General features: G+C 44.2%; 1 protein-coding gene across 1 annotated transcript in view; it reads right to left on the reverse strand.

Moving 5' to 3' along the window:
* Positions 1-1,326: 1,326 nt before the first annotated feature.
* Positions 1,327-24,853, reverse strand: part of LOC118389639 (rho GTPase-activating protein 39-like) — a 43,308-nt gene continuing 19,781 nt past the window's right edge. Inside the window, exons 2-10 of the mRNA XM_052526682.1 lie at positions 23,036-24,166; positions 10,763-12,017; positions 7,926-8,565; positions 7,661-7,750; positions 5,576-5,649; positions 4,974-5,173; positions 3,547-3,638; positions 3,296-3,465; positions 1,327-3,013 (exon numbers count right to left, since the gene is read on the reverse strand). Of these exons, the coding sequence (XP_052382642.1) occupies positions 2,819-3,013; positions 3,296-3,465; positions 3,547-3,638; positions 4,974-5,173; positions 5,576-5,649; positions 7,661-7,750; positions 7,926-8,565; positions 10,763-12,017; positions 23,036-24,166 (3,847 nt within the window). The 3' untranslated portion in view covers positions 1,327-2,818. The remainder of the gene's footprint in view (positions 3,014-3,295; positions 3,466-3,546; positions 3,639-4,973; positions 5,174-5,575; positions 5,650-7,660; positions 7,751-7,925; positions 8,566-10,762; positions 12,018-23,035; positions 24,167-24,853) is intronic.

Here is a 24,853-nt window from a genome sequence, read left to right on the forward strand (position 1 = left end):
CTTCCCAAAAACCCACCTAAACAAGCCTAAATTCTGGGGAAAATGTTCTGTTGACTAATTAAATACAATTTGTGATTTTGGGCAACACAGATCAGCTGTGTTTACTGACGACCAAATTAAGCATTCAATAAAAATAAAATCCTCGCTACAATCAAAGATGGGGGAGGTTTAATTCATGCTGTGGGGTTTATTTGCTGCCTCTGGTACTGGGGGCCTTGGATGTGTGCAAGGCATCATGAAATCAGCAGATGATCAGGTGTTTTTAAATCCAATGTTCAACCCAGTGTCTGCATTGAAGGTTGTCAGTCTTCCACTCAGGAATGAGATGCTGGACTGTTCTGGAGTGGTCAGCGAAGAGTCCAGGGCTGGTTTCCCAAAAGCACATTAAGGTTAAGTTCATTGTTAGAACCATTGAACTTAGCCTTAAGATGCTTTTGGTTAACCGGGCCCAGATCTGAGTCACATCCAAATCCTATGGTGAGATCTGAAACAGCAGTTGGTGGAGGGCACCTCTCAAATATCAAAGAACAAGAGCAGGTTGCTGCTGACAAGTGGGCCAAATTGTTGAAATGTGCAGCAAGATCATTGATGGCTACAAGACGTTTGTGTGCAGTTATCTTGGCCTAAGGTTGTGCAACCAAGTACTAGCTCCAGGGTGCCCATAATTTTGTCCATGCCATTTCATTATTTTCCGAATTATAATTGCACATTTAAGTTTACAAAAAGAACATTGGTTCTGTAATGTTGAAAATCCAATAACAATCGACCAAATGTTTTTATAAATCTCAACTTATAAGAAATCGGGAATTATTTAAGAAGTGCAAGGGTGCCAATGTATTTGGCGACAACTGTATGTGGCTCTGACTTGTACCACAAGCCAATTATTTAATGTTTTATTTTTACAGTCGGCTTACACTGCATGTACTTCCAATGGCAAATTGACATCAATAGTAGGCTAGGCTATTTGACATCTTATCACTCAGCACATTTATCATGCTATTATGTATTGAATTAGTGCTCTCTTTTATTCCAGGCAAAATATTCTTTATTTAGAGACACCGTTTTTATCCCAATCATATTGTTAATTTAATTTTCTGCAACTTCTGCTCTACATTATGTAAAAAAAAATGTTTTTGTTTTTTTCTAGGACAATGACATGACAACCACAAAGAACGGAGGACCATGCTCATGACAATACTCAAACAGAGCAAAGATATACAAGAAATTTGGACCAGACATGAATGTAGGGAGTACCATGGGGCAATACCCTCTACCAACAATAGAGAACTTTGTTATACACTTAATCAAGTAAATCAATGATAACCGTTCTACAAAGAAACAAACCTTTATTTTTCATGAACAATCCTTCCATAGAGTAACAGAGGTTATGTTCACATAATAAACGCACACACGAGTGGTTGAATCAGTACTATTTTCAAAGGCAAGTTTACAGCAAGGAAATGAACAGTAATTTAAAAAACCAACAAAAACACCTGTTTTTTTTCTCTATCGCAACAGAAATATTCACCTTTACCCTGGATCATTTAAAAAAATACTCCCATAGATCTGACTATTTACAAGCATTATTTACATGAGCAAAGCCTTCAGGGACAGTCTTATCTGCATCACCAGAGTGCCCCATCCATAGTTTTGGAGCACGTAAAAATCTGACTTTCAGGTAGACCGGGAAGCAGAGAGCAGTTATCACTAAAACTGTTGTAACAGAACACCTGAGCCAAAATATCTATAGACCACAAAGAAAATGTGACAGTAGTACTTTATACATTTGTTTATGCCTCTTTTCAATGAGATATTGGTTTATCGCCTTGAATAGATCTACCATACACACAGTACAACACATACATGTACCAGACAGTATACATTTACAACCTCCTTCCTCAGCAGTTTAACACCAGAAGGTTTTTAGTGCAGAACACTCTCTCCACAGACCACTAAAAAAGGGCATTTTACATAAGCTCCAAAACACATGGTCTTATTTCTTACAGTTTGTACTTTGACACGTAGGCTCTGACTGTACAGTATATTAAAATAGCTGTGGTGGTACTCTGCCGCTTCAGATAAAAGCATCAACATAGCATTGAGACTAATGCAGGCTCTTGTTAATACAACTACTAAAACATCACAGGCAAGCTTATTTACAATGAGACATTTTAAATATATTTTCCCCCTCATCACACACACGCACCCAAAAACACACACACAGCCTGACAAAACAGGCCAAATATCAACATGATTTCTATGTAGATATAAATAAGGCAGGGACCCCGGGTCTGTTTGTCAGTTGCCCTGTTTCCTGATGACAAAGTCCTATACAAACTATATGAAACTCCTTATGCACAGCCCACATATCCAGTGAAACAATAGCACTTCACATTCAGTCATAAGGACATTTAGTTTACATGCAGTTTTTAAAAAAGTCATCAAAACGAACTGGATAAAAACCGGTACCTATGATGTGAAGTCATTTGTAGTCTTTTTGAGTGTCATCATTGTGGGGTTTCCATCAAAGAGCACAATATCTCCTCTGCACTCAGCACATACAGTATGTATTGTTCTGCAGCCAGACAGTAGACCAGAGGGTGGGTCCAATGTCAAGTGACAGTATTAAAGATGCACTCCGGGATATTAAGCACAAACAAATTTGTAACATATAGTATGATTTTCCAGTGTATGTGCATGAGTTGCTGCTTCGTGCTTTCAGACCAGTCAATGGAGTGGGGCAGGCTTTATACCGAAAAGCAGAGTGAATCTCTCTGTGACCATGGGGCATGTGATGTCAGGGAAGGCAGGAGTCGGTCTATACAACACCCTCAATGAAAGTGGTGTCCAGGTGAACAATGAGCATGTGCAGGAAGGACATCTCCTTGCGTGTGTTCTCAAAGATGATTAGTGGATCATCAGACTGGCAGCGGAGGCAGTTTGGGGCCATCACCATGGCAAGGTTATTGACATCCATCTTAGTAACAGACACATTGGCAGGCTGAGCAAACACCTGGGGATAATTAGTGGAGGACAGGGAGAAGAATTGTGAGGGACAGAGGGAGAGTATGTACAGAATCTTGAAACTGAGATTGACCATATTCTGCATTAATGATACAGACAATGAATGACTAAGGACAAGTTTGTAGTAATTTGTTCCATTTCAACTGCATGACCAATGACCATGTCTCCAAGGTTGAATATGATAATAGTTGTATGACAGGATGACTGTCTAGTGTTGTCCTGGACAGGTACAGTGCATTAGCCGTAGTGTTCAGTGTTGTGTGATTACTACCTGCAAGAAGTGGATGAAGTAGCACAGCACCAGTCTGTTGAGCTCAGGCAGGCACTGGACAACATTGACAGCTGCCACAGGGTCATCATAGTTACTGACACACTGCTTGTAGAAGGCCATGGGGATGAGAGGCTCCTCCAACTCACGATACCAAAGCTTCATAAGGGAGGCTGGAAGAGAGAGGGACAGTGTTAACACTAGTGCACACGAGCATGCACACACACAGATAACAGAGGTACAGGCTACCTCACCAGGTACGTTGGGATCTGAGCGGTTTTCTGGGATCCTCCATTGGTCGACCTGAAGCTTAAGTGCGTTAACTTCATCAATATCTCCTGGCACCCTACAGAAAAAGCAGTATTCAATAATCAGTATTTTTCAGTACAGTTGCACTGCAAGGCCACTAGGAGGAACTATAACCCCACAATTAAAAATCTAATGTTGAGTGGCTGGTTGATATAATTTTACATGTAGAATTGGTTTGCAAATTACGGCTGGTACTCTGTTCTATGGATGGGCATTTGAAATTATTTTACTATTGAAATAATATCATTACATTGTTTTGGATATCTGGATAGTCGTTTTTTATTTTTATTTAATAATACAAATGTATGAAGCAAATACATACGGCAGAGGTAAACGGTGGACATGCTGCTTTTCGCCAGTAGTTTGGCTGACAGCAACAGTGAAAGAGAGGTCTGATTTTCACCATGAGAGAACTGATTCTGTTACTAAAAGGTTTTCTGGTGAGTATTTTGCATTGATCTGTGTTTATTTAATTTAATTATTTCACCTTTATTTATTTAACCAGGTAGGCCAGTTGAGAACAAGTTCTCATTTACAACTGCGACCTGGCCAAATACTGTGTTAGGTATTGTGGAAACTATGTTAGGAGAGCGCCTGTAATTGCTATTTGAAGTTGGGAAAATAGCATACCGATGCGCAGCAGTACCTCAACGCATGCTATAAAAACTACATTAAAAAAGGTTTTATTACATCTCCATCTGAGAGAGAGTTCATATCACTTTAGATCATATTTTCAATTTAGACAAAGTTTTTCATTGTAACCAAAAAATAAACAAGTAATCAAATCTTAATGTCCATTCAGATATCCGGACATTCGATTAAGCGGGTGCGAAGTACTCTTGGCCAGCAAACGCTGCCGATGTGTCCGAGCCTTAAAATCGCATGGAATTGAATCGGCTACAGAAAGACCAAACAAAGACTAACTACACATTAAACATTGCTGGTCTCCAGGGGCTCTTCAGCAGTGGTAGACAATGTTTGCTCTGTTTTTTGTCTCTGTACAGTAGGCTGCACAGGGAACATTGGCTTTAAACTGTACTGCTTCAGAAGATCACCCACCAAGGCTGACACATACATTTGTCTAGATACTTGCTTTGTCTAGATCTCCTCTTATGACTGCTACCTTGCTAAACACACAACACTACCCCACACCTCATTGGTGAATACCAGGGTTGGAGTCCATTCAATTTCCAGATAATTCAGGAAGTACACTGAAATTCAAATTCTCTTCAATGCTTTTCAATTAGGAAAATGTGGAATTGGAATTTAGTTTACTTTCTGAAATGACTGGAATTGAAATGTAATTCACCCTAACCCTGGTGAATACACCAAGTCCAATGAGGTGATTGGCTGACCTGTCCGTCAGTCTCACCTGAAGATGCCCTCGGTCTGGGCCCCTCCCAGTGCCATGACATATTGGGAGAGCTGCACCTGTACCCAGGGTAGCTTCCTGTCTGGGAAGAGTTCACTCTGGCGCTCCATCACCTCATCCAGGGAGCTGCCAAACAGGGAGGGGGTCACGATGGCCCGTCTGCTGTGGTCAATCTCCTCCAGAGTGGGCTTACGAAGACCCTGCAGGGGAGGATTACAGATCGTGACAACTAGGACATTTTGTACTGTACATGTACGACTATGTCTATGATTATGTCTATGACTGTCGACATTAAAGATGATATCAGGAATAGACTATAACTATGTCTTATCTTTATGTTAAAGTCTGACTGTCCCAATAAGGATCTATCCATGATAATATGTTTCTGACTAATGTCCATGTTTATGTATTTAGCATGACTTATCTCTCTATCAACATCTGTATTGGTTCAGTCCACTGAGGGTATTAAAAAAAAAGAGGGAAATTCATGGCAGGGTTATGTTTTGACTGCATTCGGGCATTTTTTGACTATTGCCCAAGACTTCCCCACCTGTTGACATTCCCCACCCCCACCCCCTTTCCCTGCTCATATCTCTAATCACCTTTTTGCCTCCAGTTACGGCCACTTTCTGTAGTTTGCGATAGCAGAACTTTGCGTACGAGCTGATAGGTAGACCTGTAAAGAGAGAAGGAAGACAGGGCCACTGTAAAACTGAGGAATGAGACTCATGGGAAATACAGCTCTCATTGTAGCTGCAGTTCACACCTTCACAGATACATCCTCTCAGTGAGGGAATCGTGTGGGCAACTTTCCAACCGAGCCAACATATTGGTTAAACAATTCCTCACTAAAAGGACAAGCTATTTGTTCCCACAGATGTCAGATATTTCCAAGAAGGTAATTGAAGAGACATGTTCACAGTGTGATTCTGCCATATGGGGATCAGAGCATACATGTCTCAACTGTCACGGTACAGTAAGAAAATCTGGGAGGCTGGTGTCAGCCAACCAGCCAGCACATCATGTCCCAGGTGATTCATCAGACAAACACTTAGGACACTGGAGGGAGCAGAGGTATCCCTACCTACACCCCTATCCGTTGCCCCCCGAGCCTCCCCATCACACCCATGGGGTCCCGTCCATCGTCCTTCTTTCCCAGAGAACTCTCTCTCAGATGGAGAACTTTGTGCTGCGATGAAAAACATCCTTACCGGAATGTTCCCTAGACTGAACTGAAAGCCACTGGATTTATAGCAAATGGGTGACGGACTCCCATGCATGTTCACAGCCATCGTTAATCTGGCCCAGTTTGACTGTAATTACACCTAATTACAGAGATCATACCAATATTTTCCCTCTTGATCTCTGAGAAAACACACTGTTTTCCCCAAGACTCCCTGAATTCACTAGTCAATAGAGGAAGAAAATAAAGAGTTGGGTTCTTTTCTTTACCCAGCCTGAGAGCAGGTTTGAACACCAGCGGTGGTCCAAATGAACATGTTGTTTTGATAAGGCAGAAGCAACAACAAAGCAAACTGAACCCGTGAAAAATCACTACTCATTAGAGGATTAAGAGCACAAGGCATAGAATGTGATGACACCTGCCAACACATGGGTTCAGAAAGTATGTCTGAGATTATCCAAGGTGTCTGTTTAGTCAGTGTTGCTACCTCAGTCAAGTCTCATTTCATAGCTAAGTGTTTCAACCCAAGTAAGCAAGGCCGGCCTCAGCCCAGCCTTGGCCCAAGAGAAGCCCAGCCTTGGCCCAAGAGAAGCTTAGGCCAGGCCAGGCCCAGACAAGGGGCCTCCAGTTCCCACACGTGACTCCCTCCCACCCCTCTGTTCACAGCTGCTCCGTGCCGTGGTCACAACACCACCCTTCATTTCAGCCCGTCTATCCATCAAACAGACAGCAGCTCTCATTGTGCTGTTTGTGAGGAGGCTTTCCCCTGTGGTTGGCTGGTGGGCCCACATCGTGAGTAATGTAATAGCCCTCTCCCTCAAGTCATTATTCCAGCCAATATCTGAAAACCTCTTCAATGAGTCACACCCATGAAGGGTAACTATTCCTCATGGCTTATGAGTCACTGACGTTGTCCAATGTATAGGTTGGTGGCACAGTCATTGCTGTACAATGTGTGTGAGTTCACTAGTGTGATCAATGCCACAAGATGAGTATAGGTCCTCGCTGATGACACTATCAAGGCTGGTATTGTGAGTTGCCCTAATGGGGTAATGTGTAGTGGCTTTCCTTAAATCATTGATGGACACGTAATGTGGGGCTGCCAGAGAGAACCATTAACATGGATCCCATGTCGTCAATCTGCTCTTTTATCACCTCCTGTTGTATTTTGTGAAAACTAGTCATAACTATTCATAATCTACCAGGGAAACTCTAAATATCAGCATGGTAGTCAAGTGACATAGTATGAATTTCCATTTCACTCCAAATTCTTCACATATCATTACACATTTCTATTTCGCTACAAATTCTTAATCTGCAGTGAGATAGATATGAACCATGTTTGGTTTGTAATGGTTTCTAACCCATAAGGAAATAACAGAAAATCTTGACAAGTTACAAATGATTTGTCTCTCACTTCAGCACTCCTCAACAGACTTCCTCCTTGGCAACTTTGGAAACCGTCCCCCATACTAAACATGAATCTTAGTGATCTCAGACCTACCTTCTTCATCTGTATTCTGTTTCCGTTTCTTTCTGGACTTTGAGTTCTTCTTCAGTTTCATGTCTTGCTGCTCTAGTATGAACTGAGTCACTAGAAACCAGAAGGCAGAGGTTAAAGGGCCATTCAGAAAATCTAACATCCACAAAGAGCAAACAGAAGAGAAGATCAATCAATTCAAACCATCACACCCCTCAAACTAGACCTGTCATGCTGATAATGACACCCATAGACAGAGTGACGGAGGAATCAGGGAAATACGACCCACCCTGTTTCTTGTTGCTGCTCGGATCCGAGTGCCTCTGGATGTATCCCTCTAGGTAGCAGCGGAACTTGGGCGAGGGGGCAAAGAAGGCCAGGCTGACGGCCATCAGCTCCCAGCCTGCAGCCAGGCTCCTTGGGCTAGTGTTGCCCGTGGTCTGCCTCACCAGCTGCACATACAGCTCGTCCCTCAGGCCCTGCATGCCCCAGCACTTAGTGATGATGAGCAGGGCAGTGTGACGGCGGTCTAGGCGGGAGGGTCTGTCTCCCATGTAGGCCTGGACCAGCTTGAACATCTCACAGGCCTCCTTCCTCACACCGCGGTCGCTGGTCACCAGCATGGGCTTCTTGATGGAGCCGCGGTTCCAGGAGAGCATGTTGGCGATGGAGACACGGCGGCGGAACAGGCCCTGGGTGTGCATGTTCAGGTGCTTGCTGGCCCAGTCCGCCATGCCTGAGGTGTCTGTGGTCGGGGGCTGGCGCAGTGTGGCGTAAGAGAGCTGGTGGTAGGAGCCTCCTATTCCTCCTCCCTCTCTGTTGTCATGGGAGACGGAGAGTTGGTGGTGGGGGCCCAGTGAGCCTGTTTGTCCATCTACCGTACCTTTCTTCCTGCTGTCCAACTGAGCCTTCAGTTCCAGGGTCCCCACCTTCAGGAGAAGGAGAGAGGAAAGACAGAGGAGAGAGAGGGAGAGAGAAAGTGTCAGTGCAGCAGTATGTATGTATGTATGTATGTATGTATGTATGTATGTATGTATGTATGTATGTATGTATGTATGTATGTATGTATGTATGTATGTATGTATGTATGTATGTATGCATGCATGCATGTATGCATGTATGTATGTATGTATGTATGTATGTATGTATGTATGTATGTATGTATGTATGTATGTATGTATGTATGTATGTATGTATGTATGTATGTATGTATGTATGTATGTATGTATGTATTGATGTACTGTATGTCCACAGCTGCAGTCTTCTCAATGTGGATGAGCTGCCTTTCCTCTGCTCTGCAGTTTTGAGGGCTCCAGGGGGAATTGTGCAGGATAGGCACATTAATTCTCTAAAGATGGAAAGGAACCTCATCACCCATAAATGCCCCAATATCCACATTGGCCTTTTTCGTCAGGAGCAGGTGAGGAGCCCCTACCTTTGTTCTGCCCCGACCCACCTCTCATTCAACACTACATGTGCAAATCCACTATCTGATCACAAGTGGGATTTCTTTCCTATAAGGAGCCCTATCCACAGTCACAGCCCCTTCACAGTGAAAACCAAACCAGTAATCCAGCTCTGGTCAGCCTCAGAGAAACATCCAGGAACAAAAAGAAACCCAGGCCAAATCAAATCAGGAATTTGCTATCTGAACATACAATGTTAAACATATTTCTTCAATGTGACCATGATGTAATATGGGGTTGGAATGTGCCAAAGAGCCTGGAATTTACAATTAGGGTTCCTGATTAAATAGTGTAGATCTCCAGATTTGGGTTTGGCAGTACTTCTTTATTGTCATATGGACTTCATGGTCTTAAATGAGTGGAATGGGTCACTGTTTAAGATCAAATTGAACAAGGCAAAGGAACATTGACAGTATGAATTATATCTTCTATAATTCTCCCTCTCTTTTATACAGATTGTTTTAAGATGCCCCATGACACGGTAGAAATTCAACTCTGCATTTCTATTTAAGGAGGCCAATAATGTCCAAAGTCCTAAAAATCAGATTTCAATATGAAACATTCAGGGTTGTATATACAGATTACACAGTTAAAACCGATCACATTTCCGTGCTGGTTTTAAACCCTTGGGTTCACTGGATTTTGAAAAATGTGTAAATCCTCTGCTTCTCTACAGTGGAAAGGATAGAACAATATAGGCAAAGCTATGCAGGGGTATAGTCAACAACCAGAAGTGTGTGTGTGAGCATTCTGTACGTGCATATCTGTGTGTATTCAAGAGCAGGCTTAGGGGCCCATTTCCAATATTTGTTTAAATGTGACTGCTTCAGTACCAACCCCCCATAGCACCAGTCCCTGAGCCCCACCCCTACCCAGCTCTCTAACCCTGTGCCATATGGGACACAGTGGCCCTCCTTCCTGACCAGGGGGAACCATGTAATGGACCAGTGCGGCCTCTGAGCCTGACATTCCTACCATTGTCCAGTCTAATAGTTATTTTTACTGGTCTTGTTTTATACAATATTTGTTTTATTCAAACATCATTACCTTTTTGGATCTGTAGTTTCATTGGAATACTGAAACTCACATGATATGGAGAGGGGTGCATTGTTGAGAGGGCATTTGGGATTATATTTGGCAGTGCTCATAAGACTAAAGATCTGCTATGGCTCTAAACTGTTGCTTATGTAAATTGTTCATTAGAGGGAAAATGCTCCCCTAACTCAAATCATGTGCACCTGTACTAGCCTAATAAGTCAACCCCCTGAGAGTGTGTGTGTGTATTATATTACACTGCTGAGTCAAAATTAAATGAATCACATTCATCTAGTTATATGATAGGCCTAATGAGCTAATCTGTCCTTACTGTGGTGCGCACAACCTTAACTTGGAATTGAGACGCTCTCACTAGTCTAGCAATGAAAGTAGTCCTGGAAAGGCACCAGCAATTTTACTACCTAGCGGGACAAAACAAAACAGAATCCAAACAAACAAAACAAACCGTTCTACATAAACAGGCCGCACAACAATAAGGACCAGTCAGGGTTTTAACCAAGTAGACAAACCAGGACTATTTAATTTATCAGATCTAATCTCTCACAGACAGTCAGAGACAGGTGACAGAGACGAGACAAAGACGAACACCGGAGCGTATGTGTACCTGTAAGGGGGATCCGGGGGTGTCTGGTGAGGAGAGGCTGGCTTGGCTGGTGATGCTCTTCTTCAGGCTGTCCACCTTCTCATAGGTCCTCTTCTGCCTTCCTGTCATCTCCAGCAGCGCCAGGGCCGGGATGCTATGATTACCTACCCCGCTCAGCAAACGGCTGGCGGAGTGGACGTCTTCTCGTGCCCGCAGGCCTCCAGCCTTCATCTCCCTCATGGTGTTGGAGCGGCTCACCACCTCCCTCATCTCCAACATCAGCCTCTCGTTGAGGGCACACAGGTCCCCGCTGCTGCCCACTGAGCCTGGTCTCCCCCCAGCCCCCACCCTCCGCCGGCTCTTCCTCCTCAGGCTGGGTGAGGGCCCAGTGGAGTAGCCAGAGTCCTGGTAGGTGATGGTGGTCCGGGGCCCTGGAGGTGTGTGGAAGTCCTTGCTGCTCTGCCTGTTGTGGCGAGCCTCCATTGCCCTCAACACACTGGCCTCCAGGGCCCGCCATGTTTGCTTCTTCTCCAGGATACCTGGCATCGCTGGGGTCCCTGACTCCCTCTGGGGCTGGGCCAAGAAGGGGTCCGGCCGTGGGGTGGGGGTGCGGTTGAGGCCAGCGGAGGTGGACAGAAGGGCCTGTTTGGGGTCCACATTGACCATGTGCCTGATGCCCTCCAGGCCAGCAGGACTGTAGTCAGAGGGGTTCCTCTTGTGCCTAGAGATTGAGTGAGAGGAGCCAGGGTGCTGGAGGAGCCTGAGCTTCTGCAGGCTGTGTGTGGGGGTGAGGCGGGACAGACCACCAGGCCCATTATGGAGGTTAGCCCCCTCCACCTCCATGTCCGCAGGAGGCTCATCATAGATGGGACACTGTGATCCCTCGTCATCGTAGAGGGGAAGTGTGGAGGCATACTGGGGTGACACTGACCTGGGGGTGCTGAGCTGGGACCTGAGATTGCCTGGCGTTTGGGGAGGGTCAGAGGACACCAGATAGAAGCTTCCATTGCCCGTCTTTCTTAGGTGGTGGGCATCGGTGGCCATCTTGCCAGAGGGAGCGGTCTTGTAGCCCTGGGCAAAGTAGGACTCGGCCCACGGGGGCTTGCTGCTGACGGGGAGGAGGGTGAAGGTCTGGTTGCCACTGGGCTTGGTGTGTGTGTTATGGTGACGGGCTGGGCTAGATGGGCCTCCAGGCTGGATCCGACTGACACTGTTCACGTTGACCAATATGGCTGCCTTAGACACTGGGGAAGGCTGCCATCTCTGAGAGAGCTCCCTGGAATAGAGAGATAATGAGGGTAAGGATGAGATCTGGGTTTAGATTTAAAGAGATATCGTACACTCATACACTACCGCTCAAAAGTTCGGGGTCACTTAAAAATGTCCTTGTTTTTGAAAGTAAAGGAAATGTAGAACGGTTTGTTTTGTCCATTAAAACAACATCAAATTGATCAGAAATACAGTGTAGACATTGTTATTTTTGTAAGTCATTTACAACAATAACAATGTTGTAGCTGGAAAAGGCAGATTTTTTTATGGAATATCTACATAGGCGTACAGAGGTCCATTATCAGCAACCATCACTCCTGTGTTCCAATGGCACGTTGTGTTAGCTAATTCAAGTTTATCATTTTAAAAGGCTAATTGATCATTACAAAACCCTTTTGCAATTATGTTAGCACAGCTGAAAACGGTTGTCCTGATTAAGAAGCAATAAAGCTGGCCTTCTTCAGACTAGACCTTTCTATTGCAAAATTACATAATTTGCCAATGCAAAAAAACAAACATGTAAAATTACTGTTATTTATACAGTGGGGCAAAAAAGTATTTAGTCAGCCACCAATTGTGCAAGTTCTCCCACTTAAAAAGATGAGCGAGGCCTGTAATTTTCATCATAGGTACACTTCACAGACAAAATGAGAAAGAAAAAAAATCACATTGTAGGATTTTTAATGAATTTATTTGCAAATTATGGTGGAAAATAAGTATTTGGTCAATAACAAAAGTTTATCTCAATATTTTGTTATATACCCTTTGTTGGCAATGACAGAGGTCAAACGTTTTTTGTAAGTCTTCACAAGGTTTTCACACACTGTTGCTGGTATTTTGGCCCATTACTCCATGCAGATCTCCTCTAGAGCAGTGATGTTTTGGGGATGTTGCTGGGCAACACAGACTTTCAACTCCCTCCAAAGATTTTCTATGGGGTTGAGATCTGGAGACTGGCTAGGCCACTCCAGGACCTTGAAATGATTCTCACGAAGCCACTCCTTCGTTGCCCTGGCGGTGTGTTTGGGATCATTGTCATGCTGAAAGACCCAGCCACGTTTCATCTTCAATGCCCTTGCTGATAGGAGGTTTTCACTCAAAATCTCAGGATACATGGCCCCATTCATTCTTTCCTTTGCACGGATCAGTCGTCCTGGTCCTTTTGCAGAAAAACAGCCCCAAAGCATGATGTTTCCACCCCCATGCTTCACAGTAGGTATGGTGTTCTTTGGATGCAACTCAGCATTCTTTGTCCTCCAAACACGACGAGTTGAGTTTTTACCAAAAAGTTATATTTTGGTTTCATCTAACCATATGACATTCTCCCAATCTTCTTCTGGATCATCCAAATGCTCTCTAGCAAACTTCAGACGGGCCTGGACATGTACTGCCTTAAGCAGGGGGACACGTCTGGCACTGCAGGATTTGAGTCCCTGGCGGCGTAGTGTGTTACTGATGGTAGGCTTTGTGACTTTGGTCCCAGCTTTCTGCAGGTCATTCACTAGGTCCCCCCGTGTGGTTCTGGGATTTTTGCTCACCGTTCTTGTGATCATTTTGACCCCACGGGGTGAGATCTTGCGTGGAGCCCCAGATCGAGGGAGATTATCAGTGGTCTTGTATGTCTTCCATTTCCTAATAATTGCTCCCACAGTTGATTTCTTCAAACCAAGCTGCTTACCTATTGCAGATTCAGTCTTCCCAGCCTGGTGCAGGTCTACAATTTTGTTTCTGTTTTTCTTTGACAGCTCTTTGGTCTTGGCCATAGTGGAGTTTGGAGTGTGACTGTTTGAGGTTGTGCACAGGTCTCTTTTATATACTGATAACAAGTTCAAACAGGTGCCATTAATACAGGTAACGAGTGGAGGACAGAGGAGCCTCTTAAAGAAGAAGTTACAGGTCTGTGAGAGCCAGAAATCGTGCTTGTTTGTAGGTGACCAAATACTTATTTTCCACCATAATTTGCAAATAAATTCATAAAAAATCCTACAATGTGATTTTCTGGATTTTTTCCCCTCGTTTTGTCTGTCATAGTTGAAGTGTACCTATGATGAAAATTATAGGCCTCTCTCATCATTTTAAGTGGGAGAACTTGCACAAATGGTGGCTGACGACATACTTTTTTGCCCCACTATATAAAACCACCAGTTTAATAGAGTTTACTATGGCACAGATTGGGCTACATTACAGTTAACATTGCAGGGGAAAGAAGGAATTTATGCAAATTGCCAAAGACCACATATAACATAGCACAATGATCACATGCTAAGCACATTATACATACACCGACATATCATCAGGTTACTACTCAAGACAAGTGGTCAATTAACTTAATGGATCTGTCTTATTTATGACTTGTCTCATTCTCCAGTTGTGAGTGGTTTGGTTTATGACTGATGTCCCTGTAGAGAGAGAGGGGGGGTATATTTCCTGTCTTGGCCTGTAGAGCATCAATATATGAAAGCACATTGTCTAGGTCCCCACACAATGAGCTGAGATCAAGACAGCATCACTGCCATGACATTCTCCATTCCCATACTATTTTATTTAACTAGGCAAGTCAGTTAAGAACAAATTCTTATTTACAATGACGGCCTATCCCGGCCAAACCCCGGACGATACTGGACGAATTGTGCGCCACACTATGGGACTCCCAATCATGGCCGGTTGCGATACAGCCTGGAAACGAACCAGGGTCTGTAGTGATGCCTCTAGCACTGAGATACAGTCCCTTAGACCTCTGTGCCACTCTGGAGCCCAAATCTACCCGAGTTCTAATTCTATCCACACGCTAAATGATGTCAAGTCCTGTTTAACATGACCAGTAACAAAAACATAAACACAATACTCTGCTTGAAAGTTCTTTTGAGGTTAAACCAGAGTCACAGAATATAATGATAGGATAGGAGACATGCTAAGTCTAGCTCCCAGTGGTGAGAGCAGAGCTGGGGATTTCATCTGGCTTTGTGTCTGTTGTTCACTTGTCATTGTCACACCACACCCAGGGTGGTACAAACCAGGCCAGGCTAGTTTTTTCAGCCCTGCAGCATTGGCACATAATGTTGATTGTTAGCACAGCCAGTGTGCAGTAGAAGATTATCATGATCATATCTGGCTTGATGCCAATGCCCACAGTAGCGCTATATACAAGCTTTCCTCACTGTAGCAGTCCTAATCCAACTATACTGTACTTACCACCCAACTAGCCTGATCTCACTTCTAAATGAGAGACAGAGCGTTAGAAAGCACAGTGGTAAGAAAATGAGAGTGAAGTGGGAGGACAGAGAAAGAGAGATTGCACTTGCTTTGGTAATCTAAACATATGTTTCCCAAGCCATTTGAATTGAACTGAGAGATGGAGAACGAGAGAGAATGAGAGGGAGATTAGTTGTGGGAGAGTGCCATCGGGAACGAGTGGAAACATTGGCAAGATAGACCTCTATCCATCCTTTTTTAATTTGCTATACTCCCTGACTGTCTAGCTTTAGTGAGCTGGACAGTTAAGTAACTGTATAAATGTAGGTCCATTTGAATTCCTACACAGTTTCCATTCAGTTTTTGTTATTTTAAATTAATGAGTTTCTTCGATTATTATTATTATTTTTTTTATTCACTCAAACCACCCATGGTGGTCCGTATGTTTGACATCCTTTCATTAGGCAATGCATGGTTCTGCTATCGTCATGGCAACGCCCCTCTATGGAGCAGTGGCCCATCTAAAGACTACCTACATATTTTCTTAAGCAGACAGACACTCTTAAGTAAGATAAATGTATCAGTCCTGAGCTTACTGGTTCATTGACACTTTGTCAACATGTGTGCTTTACCAGAATCATAAATAGCCTGTGTTGTAGCCCTGTGTTCCATCACACCGACCACAGTGGCTGTTGGGTTCTCTTCACATAATGTTAACTAAAGGGATTATATTCCACAATCAAACGGAATATGAATATTACCAGTGTCATGAAGTTGCCCTGTTGGTGTGGTTTATAACCCCCATAAATACCATTCCCCATTTTCTCTCTCTACTCTACAGAATGGACTCTTGGAAAGCCCTTTGTTAACATAAAGAGTATGTTAATTTCAAAAGGCTGGGAACAGAACAATATTTCAGTAATCCAACCAGTTGAAAGTATCCATTGGTACTTAAAGAATATGATGTCAGATCAGTTGTTGTCTGAGACATTATTACTGATGATTGGACAACATTAACTGTATCTTGGAAAGTCTACAAATTCTAGTCTACACATCAGATTCACATGGAATTGTTGTGCAATTTAAATGTTTAAATATGAAACTATTTGTGAAAAGATTAAATGCAATTTTAGTTTTTAAAATGAGATAATTATTTTCAAATATGCTCAATCATTGGCCACGCTCACGTGAATAGGCTTTGGTTGGAAATGATGAACCAACACCTTTTCTACATTTCTATAAGATCCCCAATGACCCAATTCACGGCGAACTAAGCCAACTTCAGCGTGAGCTATGGTTGCAAATGGTTGAACAACTACAACCTAACGAAATTAACATTGTGTTCCCGATGATGTGAGGACTGATGGCCATATGTTTAAAAGAGCAAATTTCAATGTGAGGGTGACGATCGCCATGCTGGAAAGATAAATTTCGCCTATACCAGCCAGAATACAGCATGATCTTATAGTATGATAAATTGGTGTGAACTTTGAACTCTTATTCACTAAAGAAATGATACATCCGAGACATCGAGTTATCAGCAGCAGCTGTAAATGTGCGTGGCCTAGGAAAGGACAAACAATCTCCTCAGAATGACAGGGTACTTTCAACGCATCCCAGCCTTCCATCTTCGACCATCCTATCGAAGCGCAGCTCAGAGTAAATATATTTCTTGCATTTTCCTTTTCCGAATGGGCGGTTATTTAGAATGTATACGATTCTGTATTTACGATAGCATAGCTTCATAAAGGTTTGATAGAGACCCAATCCTTTTGTTCCTCAGTCTTCCCGCGCTTTCATTCAAACCTAACCCCCTTTCTTTGTGTAACCAGCCGTCAAATCGGTTTCGTCCTCTAGGGACGTTTTCTTTTATGACATAATTAGTAATCAATGTATGATCCATCCTGTGTATATGTACTTCTGTGTGACTATTTAGGTATTTAGTAAATAAATAATTCAACCAAATGTTGTATTGCTGATTCAACTGGTTAGCCAGTTATTCAGATGAGACTAATAAGGTGACGATTAATAATTGTCTGCTATTGATATAAAAGATTACCAGGTCTTTAAGAGTTTATTCGGAAGACAACGGCTCTATAAACATTATTCCGTGGTGCCCCAACTTCCTAGTTAATTACATTTACATGATTCGTTTAATCAGGTCATATTAATTACAGAGAATTGATTTTGTAAAATAGCATGTCATATAATTTAATCCATAATAAAGACACGACAACAGCATTCAGACAAAAGAACAGCCCATTTTACAAGATGCATCTGGTTTTACACAGGGACCATCTTCAGATCACCAAGTCACCCTTGTCCATAGATATACACATTACTTAAGGCGCTGGCTAATATACGAGACCTTGAGGAAAACCGAAAGATGAAATTCAGTTAGAATCCTTTGCCTGACTGGGTAATTAGATTGGGTTAAGGAGCAGCAAATCCACTTAACGGTCAGCAAATGTTTATTTGTCAGCAGCTCTGGTGTCTTATGCACCTGTCCGCTGCTCCTACCTCCAATCCTTCAGTGTGATTGTGGTAGGAAAAGCTATAGCTGAATATACATATTAAGCTATTAGCAAGACATTTTCTTTCTTTCTTTCCTTCCAGGAATAACCTTGGTTGGGAAACACATCAGCTCAGTCACTGTGGGGGATAGGGATATGGATTGGGAAGTACCCCTAACATACAGGAAATAGCTGGGGGTCTGAAAACAGGGGTTATTATTATGATCCTCTGTCAGACAGGAGAGGAAATGAGGTCGTTTAGGCCAGGCTCTGAGAACAAACACAAACACCTCAGAGCTTTGGACAATGAGATCACCACACTCTGCATAGAGGAAGGAAACAAGTCAATTTCACAGCCAATCCACAGATACTACTAGCCTCTACCCATGACACATGGTTCAATACATAACTTTATGCCATAGGAAACCAACAAGAGGAATATGCTTTGGCAAAACTGATAGAACAACCTGTAACAGAGACAACCCAATCAAGAAAAGCAGGAGTGGCAGAGGGGTGAGATGAGAAACAGGGGACATGCAGAGACACCTCTGAGGTTAGAGACCCAGCTGTCGTGAGACAGCTGAACGCACCTCCCTGCTCTGAGACATCATGTCTACCAGCTACACATAGCTCCCACTTCCACCCTACGCAATCTCCCCACCCAGCTAGGAGCCCTGGGGCAGGGCTGGGGACAGTCACTGGGACCCCCACCAGTATCCAGTCTGTGGGACATGGTGACAGGAAGAGACCATCCCAGCATTGGGTCAGAGAGACACATATGGAATCAGATACACCATCAGAACACACTCCTCGGATTACAGTGATAAAACCACATCCTCTCAATTAACACTGATCTGGAGGTGTGTCATGTGAGCCACAGAAACACCATGCTCATATTGCTCATTGATTCTCATGGTTGAGGTGAATGGACACTTTAAGTCAACTGATATAGCATGCTTGTCATGCCAGAGACTGGTGCACATGTGGTGGCACTGGCCTTCATCAGAGCAATGGAAGGCGTCTCAGCATAGCACAGTACTCTGTATATGAAGACATCTAGGTCCAGTAACATGGGAATGCTTAAAGCAGGCTGGACGTGCTGCTCTAGTTAAAAAAACATAAAACATAAAACAGTTGGTCTGTAATCTAGTTTTCTGAGGACACCATAAAACTTCAACTTCACAAAGAAGAAAGTGAAACTGGAAGAGAAAGAAATAAGGACATTGTCATAACGAGCACCAGCCACCCAGACCCATTTAACCAGATCGTTATGCTTAAAGTTCAAAGTGTTACCTCTTAACTGGAAAAAACGACACCATAAGAGTCTGACTTTAGTCGACATCTGGCGAGAGCCAAGAAATGATCTTACCAAGCCAGGAGCACAGAGATAAAAGAGTACACGTGCTATTTCCAAAGTCTTTAAAGCGCTGCTGTTAGTCCAGACTCAGAGAGCACACAGACGAAAGTGGCAGAGCTTGTGTCAGACCTGTAAACATCCAGTCAATGTGTGACTCAACTATTTAAAATGACAGACTCCTCCTAATTTCCTAAATCAATCTACTGGTGATGCCTCTACTATGAGTCTGAGAAATGTGATGATAACCAGGTTGTATGTACTTTTGCTTTCATTTGACGGGCCAAGCAGGGAATGTTTTTAATCTTCCAATTCTCAAAACCCCCAAACTTTTTCTTGCCCTCATATCATCACCATACAGTCTCATAGGGATGTGTCACAGGGCTTTTGTGTTGTGTCAGAATATGGCAAAGAATCAAGTTTAAAGTTGTATTAGTCTTATGTACCGGATACACATGGTATACCCCATTCAACGAAATACTTACTTGCCAGTTCCTTCTCGACAATGCAAAAACAATAATAGATAATACAATATAAGAATACGAAAATAAAGTAAATGGCTCAGTAGAATAGAATAAACATTTTAAATTGAGCATAATACAGGAAGGCACAATTTATAGTACACTACTCACACTTGTATCAGAGAAATGGGGGATCGAGGGGATAATTGTGTAGTATTAGGGCTTCCTATCGCTACGTAATGCATATCACTTGAAATCTGGACCCAATGAGCTACATCTTGGCACAGAAAGAATGTGTCTTCATGAGAATCTCGTTGTGCAACGCCGATAGCACACCGACCCGGAACAACAAGTTAAAGGTGTGCTTGATCTTCGCCAGGCTGCCTTGGATCGAATCCTTTTGAGTGTGGCTATATCACTAGGATAATGAAAAGGCACATACTATTCATTTGGTCCCTTGGTTCACTCACTATTCACCATACCTTCACTTCTTCCTCAGAGAGGAACACGTGTGCTTAACCGAGGGCATGTCTTCCTTTGGTGACCCATTCTAACCCCGAGGCCAGCCCACAGGACAATAAAGTGCTATGACCCGTATGTGCCTTCAACAAGCAGGACACTTCCACGACAATGTATCAGTACCCTTGAGGTCCAAATACAGAAAAAGCAACATGGCAAGATATCCCAACTTCTACCCCACATGTAACCCCCCCACATACACACACAGGTCATCAGTTGTTTGATCCAGTACAGATGTTGTAAGCAAGGTGCTCCTGAAGCCTTTTTGACCCTTCATCACTTAAACAGATCAGATTCTCTTGCTCTAGCACTTCTGCATGTGATGGACATGTCTACCCCGGGAGTTTCAGGTATTTTCCCGATGGGTCGTACAGGGTCAGAATAACCAGAAATACCCAGGTCATGTGACAAGAGTTAGCCAATGAGTAACAGATTTAGCAGTCTGCTTGTTGTCACATGAGAAAGATAAAGTGTGTGAGAGAGAGAGACTATTTGCACATCATTACAACATTGTATCTAGACATAATATGACATTTGAAATGTCTTGATTCTTTTGTAACCTTTGCAAGTGTAATGTTTACTGTTAATGTTTTATTGTTTATTATCGAGTTCACTTGCTTTGGCAATGTAACCATATGTTTCTCATGCCAATAAAGCCCGATAAATTGAAAGAGAGAGAGAGAGAATCAACTAAACAATGCATAGGATAAGACAGATGGTATGTTGTTGGAAATTCAACAGGCAGATGTACACTGAGTGTACAAAACATTAAAAACATCTGCTCTTCACTGAGCAGGTGAATCCAGGTGAAAGCTATGATCCCTTATTGATGTCATTTGTTAAATCCACTTCAATCAGTGTAGATGAATGGGAGGAGACAGGTTACAGAAGGATTTTAAGCCTTGAGACAATTGAGACATGTATTGTGTATGTGTGCCATTCAGTGAGTGAATGGGCAAGACAAAAGATTTAAGCGCCTTTGAACGTGGTATGGCAGTAGGTGCCAGGCGCACCAGTTTTTGTCAGGAACGGCAATGCTGCAAAGTTTTTCACACTTAACAGTTTCCTGTGTGTATCAAGAATGATCCACCACCCAAAGGACATCCAGCCAATTAGACAACTGTGGGAAGCATTGGTGTCAACATGGGCCAGCATCCCTGTGGAACACTTGACACCTTGTAGTCCATGCCCAATGAATTGAGGCTGTTCTGAGGGCATAAATGGGTGGGGAAAGTTAATATTAGGAAGGTGTTATTAATGTTTTGTACACTCAGTGTATACTGTATAACAACTCCTGAGGTGTATTTTTTAGAACTAAACAAAGGAAACCTTGATTGTAACAACTGTTGATTTGGAACTGTTTCCTCTGAACACTTCTTTCTCAAATGTTATCAACGACTGTTAAATATGATTTTCTGAAAAGATTCTTTGAAATACCGCCAATATCAGCAAAGAAAGAAAGGGGAACTTGGTCAAACTGAAGTAGACATTATACACAAAATAGAGGAACCTAATTTTCACTCCTGTAAAAACGGATGCCATACTTCCCCCCAAGTCGTTGAACAAACTAAGGCTAATTGGTCTGCTTCTTTCAAAAAGACCCCTACGTGCCACATGTGCCTACCAGTCTCAGAGCCTTCAACACTACTGAACAGCTGAGCCTTATCATGACGAATCAGCCAGACAGATGGGAAGAAGAGAAGAGCACAGGTCTGAATTGTTCCTGTCCTCTCCAACCCCAAACATGAAACTCTAACTCAGTTTGTTTTCATCCATTTAGTTTTTTCACATTCCAGCTTCTCTCCTCATTTCATGGTTATATGTAATTAAAAGTCCAGAGAGAGACCAGTGAAAACCACCATATGGCTAACTGGGATGCACAGCCCATAAGAGTCCCACACAGCTGCCCATTGTTTTGTGGAGACATGGAGACTTCTGGGAAAAGTTTAGTAATTAGGTATGACCGCAGAGTGGTGGAGTTCCCTGTGGAGCAAACCCTTCTGAAGGACGGAAGGTCAAGCAGTCAAGCAGGCTGTACCTCCACCAGGGTCCTCTGACAGAGAGGGGTGAGCAATTAGTTTCCTTTCTACCTTACATAATCAGGGTCGGAGGTCAGAGGGTAGGAGAGACTCCTGCTGGCCCCAGTGAGGATAGACCCAGGACCCAAGCAGAGAGCAGACGGACAACTGACAAGACACTAACACCTCTAGGAACAGCAGGGTCTCCTATTTAGAACTAACTGGAATGTAGAGGTTCTGCATGTTATTACCCAAGAACAGACAACACTCTTTCACATCTCTTGTCTAAAATTATATTAAAGAGGACTTCAGTCATGTGTGATTTGGCTTCCCCCACCAGAGACCCCGATTTGACTTTGATGGGGGGGCCTTGGGTTGTTTTAGTAAAATGAAATGAGTGTATATGGGGCCGGAGAGGAAGTGAGCAGCACAGGGGCACTGAGACAGCACTAGTGGCTGCGGGCAAGGGGAAATAAATAACTGGCATGTCTGGAATCTGCCTCTGAAGGGGAGATGCTGGTTTGGACAGTGTGTGTTGCCACAGCGCTGAGCACATGATGGGGTCTTTGAATGGCTCTTACTGTTAGGGGTCTTTCTACCAATGTGAGGGGAGAGGGCATGTCATGTACTTTATGACTGCACTCGTCTTCGCATTTGGTAGCAATTTACTTTAAACGGCCGCGGTGTGATTCACAGAGATATTTATGGAAATATGGGGCATGTCGAATGTCAATATAAGTGAGAACGAAAATAAAGGTGTCTGAGATAGTCTCACTGGTCAAAAGTCTAAATAATACAACAATGTCTCATGCCCAAAGTCAAGATGCCACATGGTGGGATAACAATCAATTTTTTGTTATTACCATGTCCTCTGTACTGAAATATAATCCTCAAATTTTTAAGTACAACTACATCTTCCCTATTAATAGTCATTTGATCCAATAGTAAAACAGAGAGATCAGACATACTTCAGTGACTCCTCGGTTCCGTCCGAGCTGCTGCCTCCCTCAGCTGGTCCTATGTCCGTGGTCTCACTCTCACTGTGGGTCTCAGGGGTTTTGGGGACGTAGTTCTCCTGCTCTGGGAGAGAAGTGCGGTGCCCCAGGCTCCCTGCCCCATGGTGCTCTGGAAGAGGGGTGCGGCTTCCCTGGCTCCCTGTACTCCCGAGGCTCCCTGTCCCATGGTGCTCTGGAAGAGGGGTGCGGCATCCCTGGCTCCCTGTACTCCCGAGGCTCCCTGTCCCTAGGTGCTCTGGAGGAGGGGTGCGGCATCCCTGGCTCCCTGTACTCCCGAGGCTCCCTGCCCCTAGGTGCTCTGGAAGAGGGGTGCGGCATCCCTGGCTCCCTGTACTCCCGAGGCTCCCTGCCCCTAGGTGCTCTGGAAGAGGGGTGCGGCATCTCTGGCTCCCTGTACTCCCGAGGCTCCCTGCCCCTAGGTGCTCTGGAAGAGGAGTGCGGCATCCCTGGCTCCCTGTACTCCCGAGGCTCCCTGTCCCTAGGTGCTCTGGAAGAGGGGTGCGGCGTCCCTGGCTCCCTGTACTCCCGAGGCTCCCTGCCCCTAGGTGCTCTGGAAGAGGGGTGCGGCATCCCTGGCTCCCTGTACTCCCGAGGCTCCCTGCCCCTAGGTGCTCTGGAAGAGGGGTGCGGCATCCCTGGCTCCCTGTACTCCCGAGGCTCCCTGCCCCTAGGTGCTCTGGAAGAGGGGTGCGGCATCCCTGGCTCCCTGTACTCCCGAGGCTCCCTGCCCCTAGGTGCTCTGGAAGAGGGGTGCGGCATCCCTGGCTCCCTGTACTCCCCGCCCCATGGTGCCTCTCTCTGCTCTCCCCGGCCCGCTTGGCCTCAGAACAGTGCTTTATAGCCTGTAGCTGAGACAGGGGCACTATGTCCCCCCCCTGGGGTCGGTGCCAGATAGTCCGCCGTTCCACGGAATTGTAGTAGTAGAAGCGGCCGCTCTGGGGGTCAAACAGCTCCCACCACTGTTTACCATCGGCCTGACGAATGGCGGTGCCCAAAGGAGGGTCCCATCCGCATTCGCTGGTGGCCAGGTTCAGGTACATGTGCTCTCGAGAGCGTGGCTCCAGGATCTCCACCCAATCAGGACTGAAAACAGACACAAGAAATAGTGTTGTTAGAACTGAGAACAACGAGGAAGAGGGAAACAGATTTGAAGCCATTAACAACACAAACAATTGGTTCGGTCTGGAAATCTTACTGAAATGACCATCCCTGTTACATGCTGCTCATCCAACAAACAATCTGTAAACAACTTACACAGTCAAACACGGACTACAACACAAACACCCTCAGATGACCCATATGGAGAGTATGAATGTTAGCGACCACAACACGTGTCCATCTGTATGTGAGACAGTGCTATAGAACGCTGGTTCAGCAGTGATGTCAACCATCTGGTGGGCAGAGGAGCAGCAAGAGTCGTACTGTGTGTCTATAATATGTGACAGGTGGACGCACTCAGGACAGCACTAGGACCACAGCCAGCAGGCCTGGAAAGCACCATCCGCTCCAGCAGCATCACACAGGGAATGGCGTAAGGAACACTAGCAGCTAACTCAGCAGAACACAGAGGTTCGGGTGGGAATTGGGAGACACTGGCCCACATACACACAGACAGGGTAGAGGGGAATGTGTCATTAAGGGGGTAACATGTCAGATTGAAACAAAATGTGTTCCTGACTTAACTGAAAAGTGATACAGTTCTACAAGCTCATTCTGATATTTGATGATGAGTGTGATGATGTTATGATCTAGTTATCTGATGCAGAGCAG

This window comes from Oncorhynchus keta, chromosome 10 (genome assembly GCF_023373465.1).
Source record: "Oncorhynchus keta strain PuntledgeMale-10-30-2019 chromosome 10, Oket_V2, whole genome shotgun sequence".
Classification (NCBI taxonomy): Eukaryota; Metazoa; Chordata; class Actinopteri; order Salmoniformes; family Salmonidae; genus Oncorhynchus; species Oncorhynchus keta.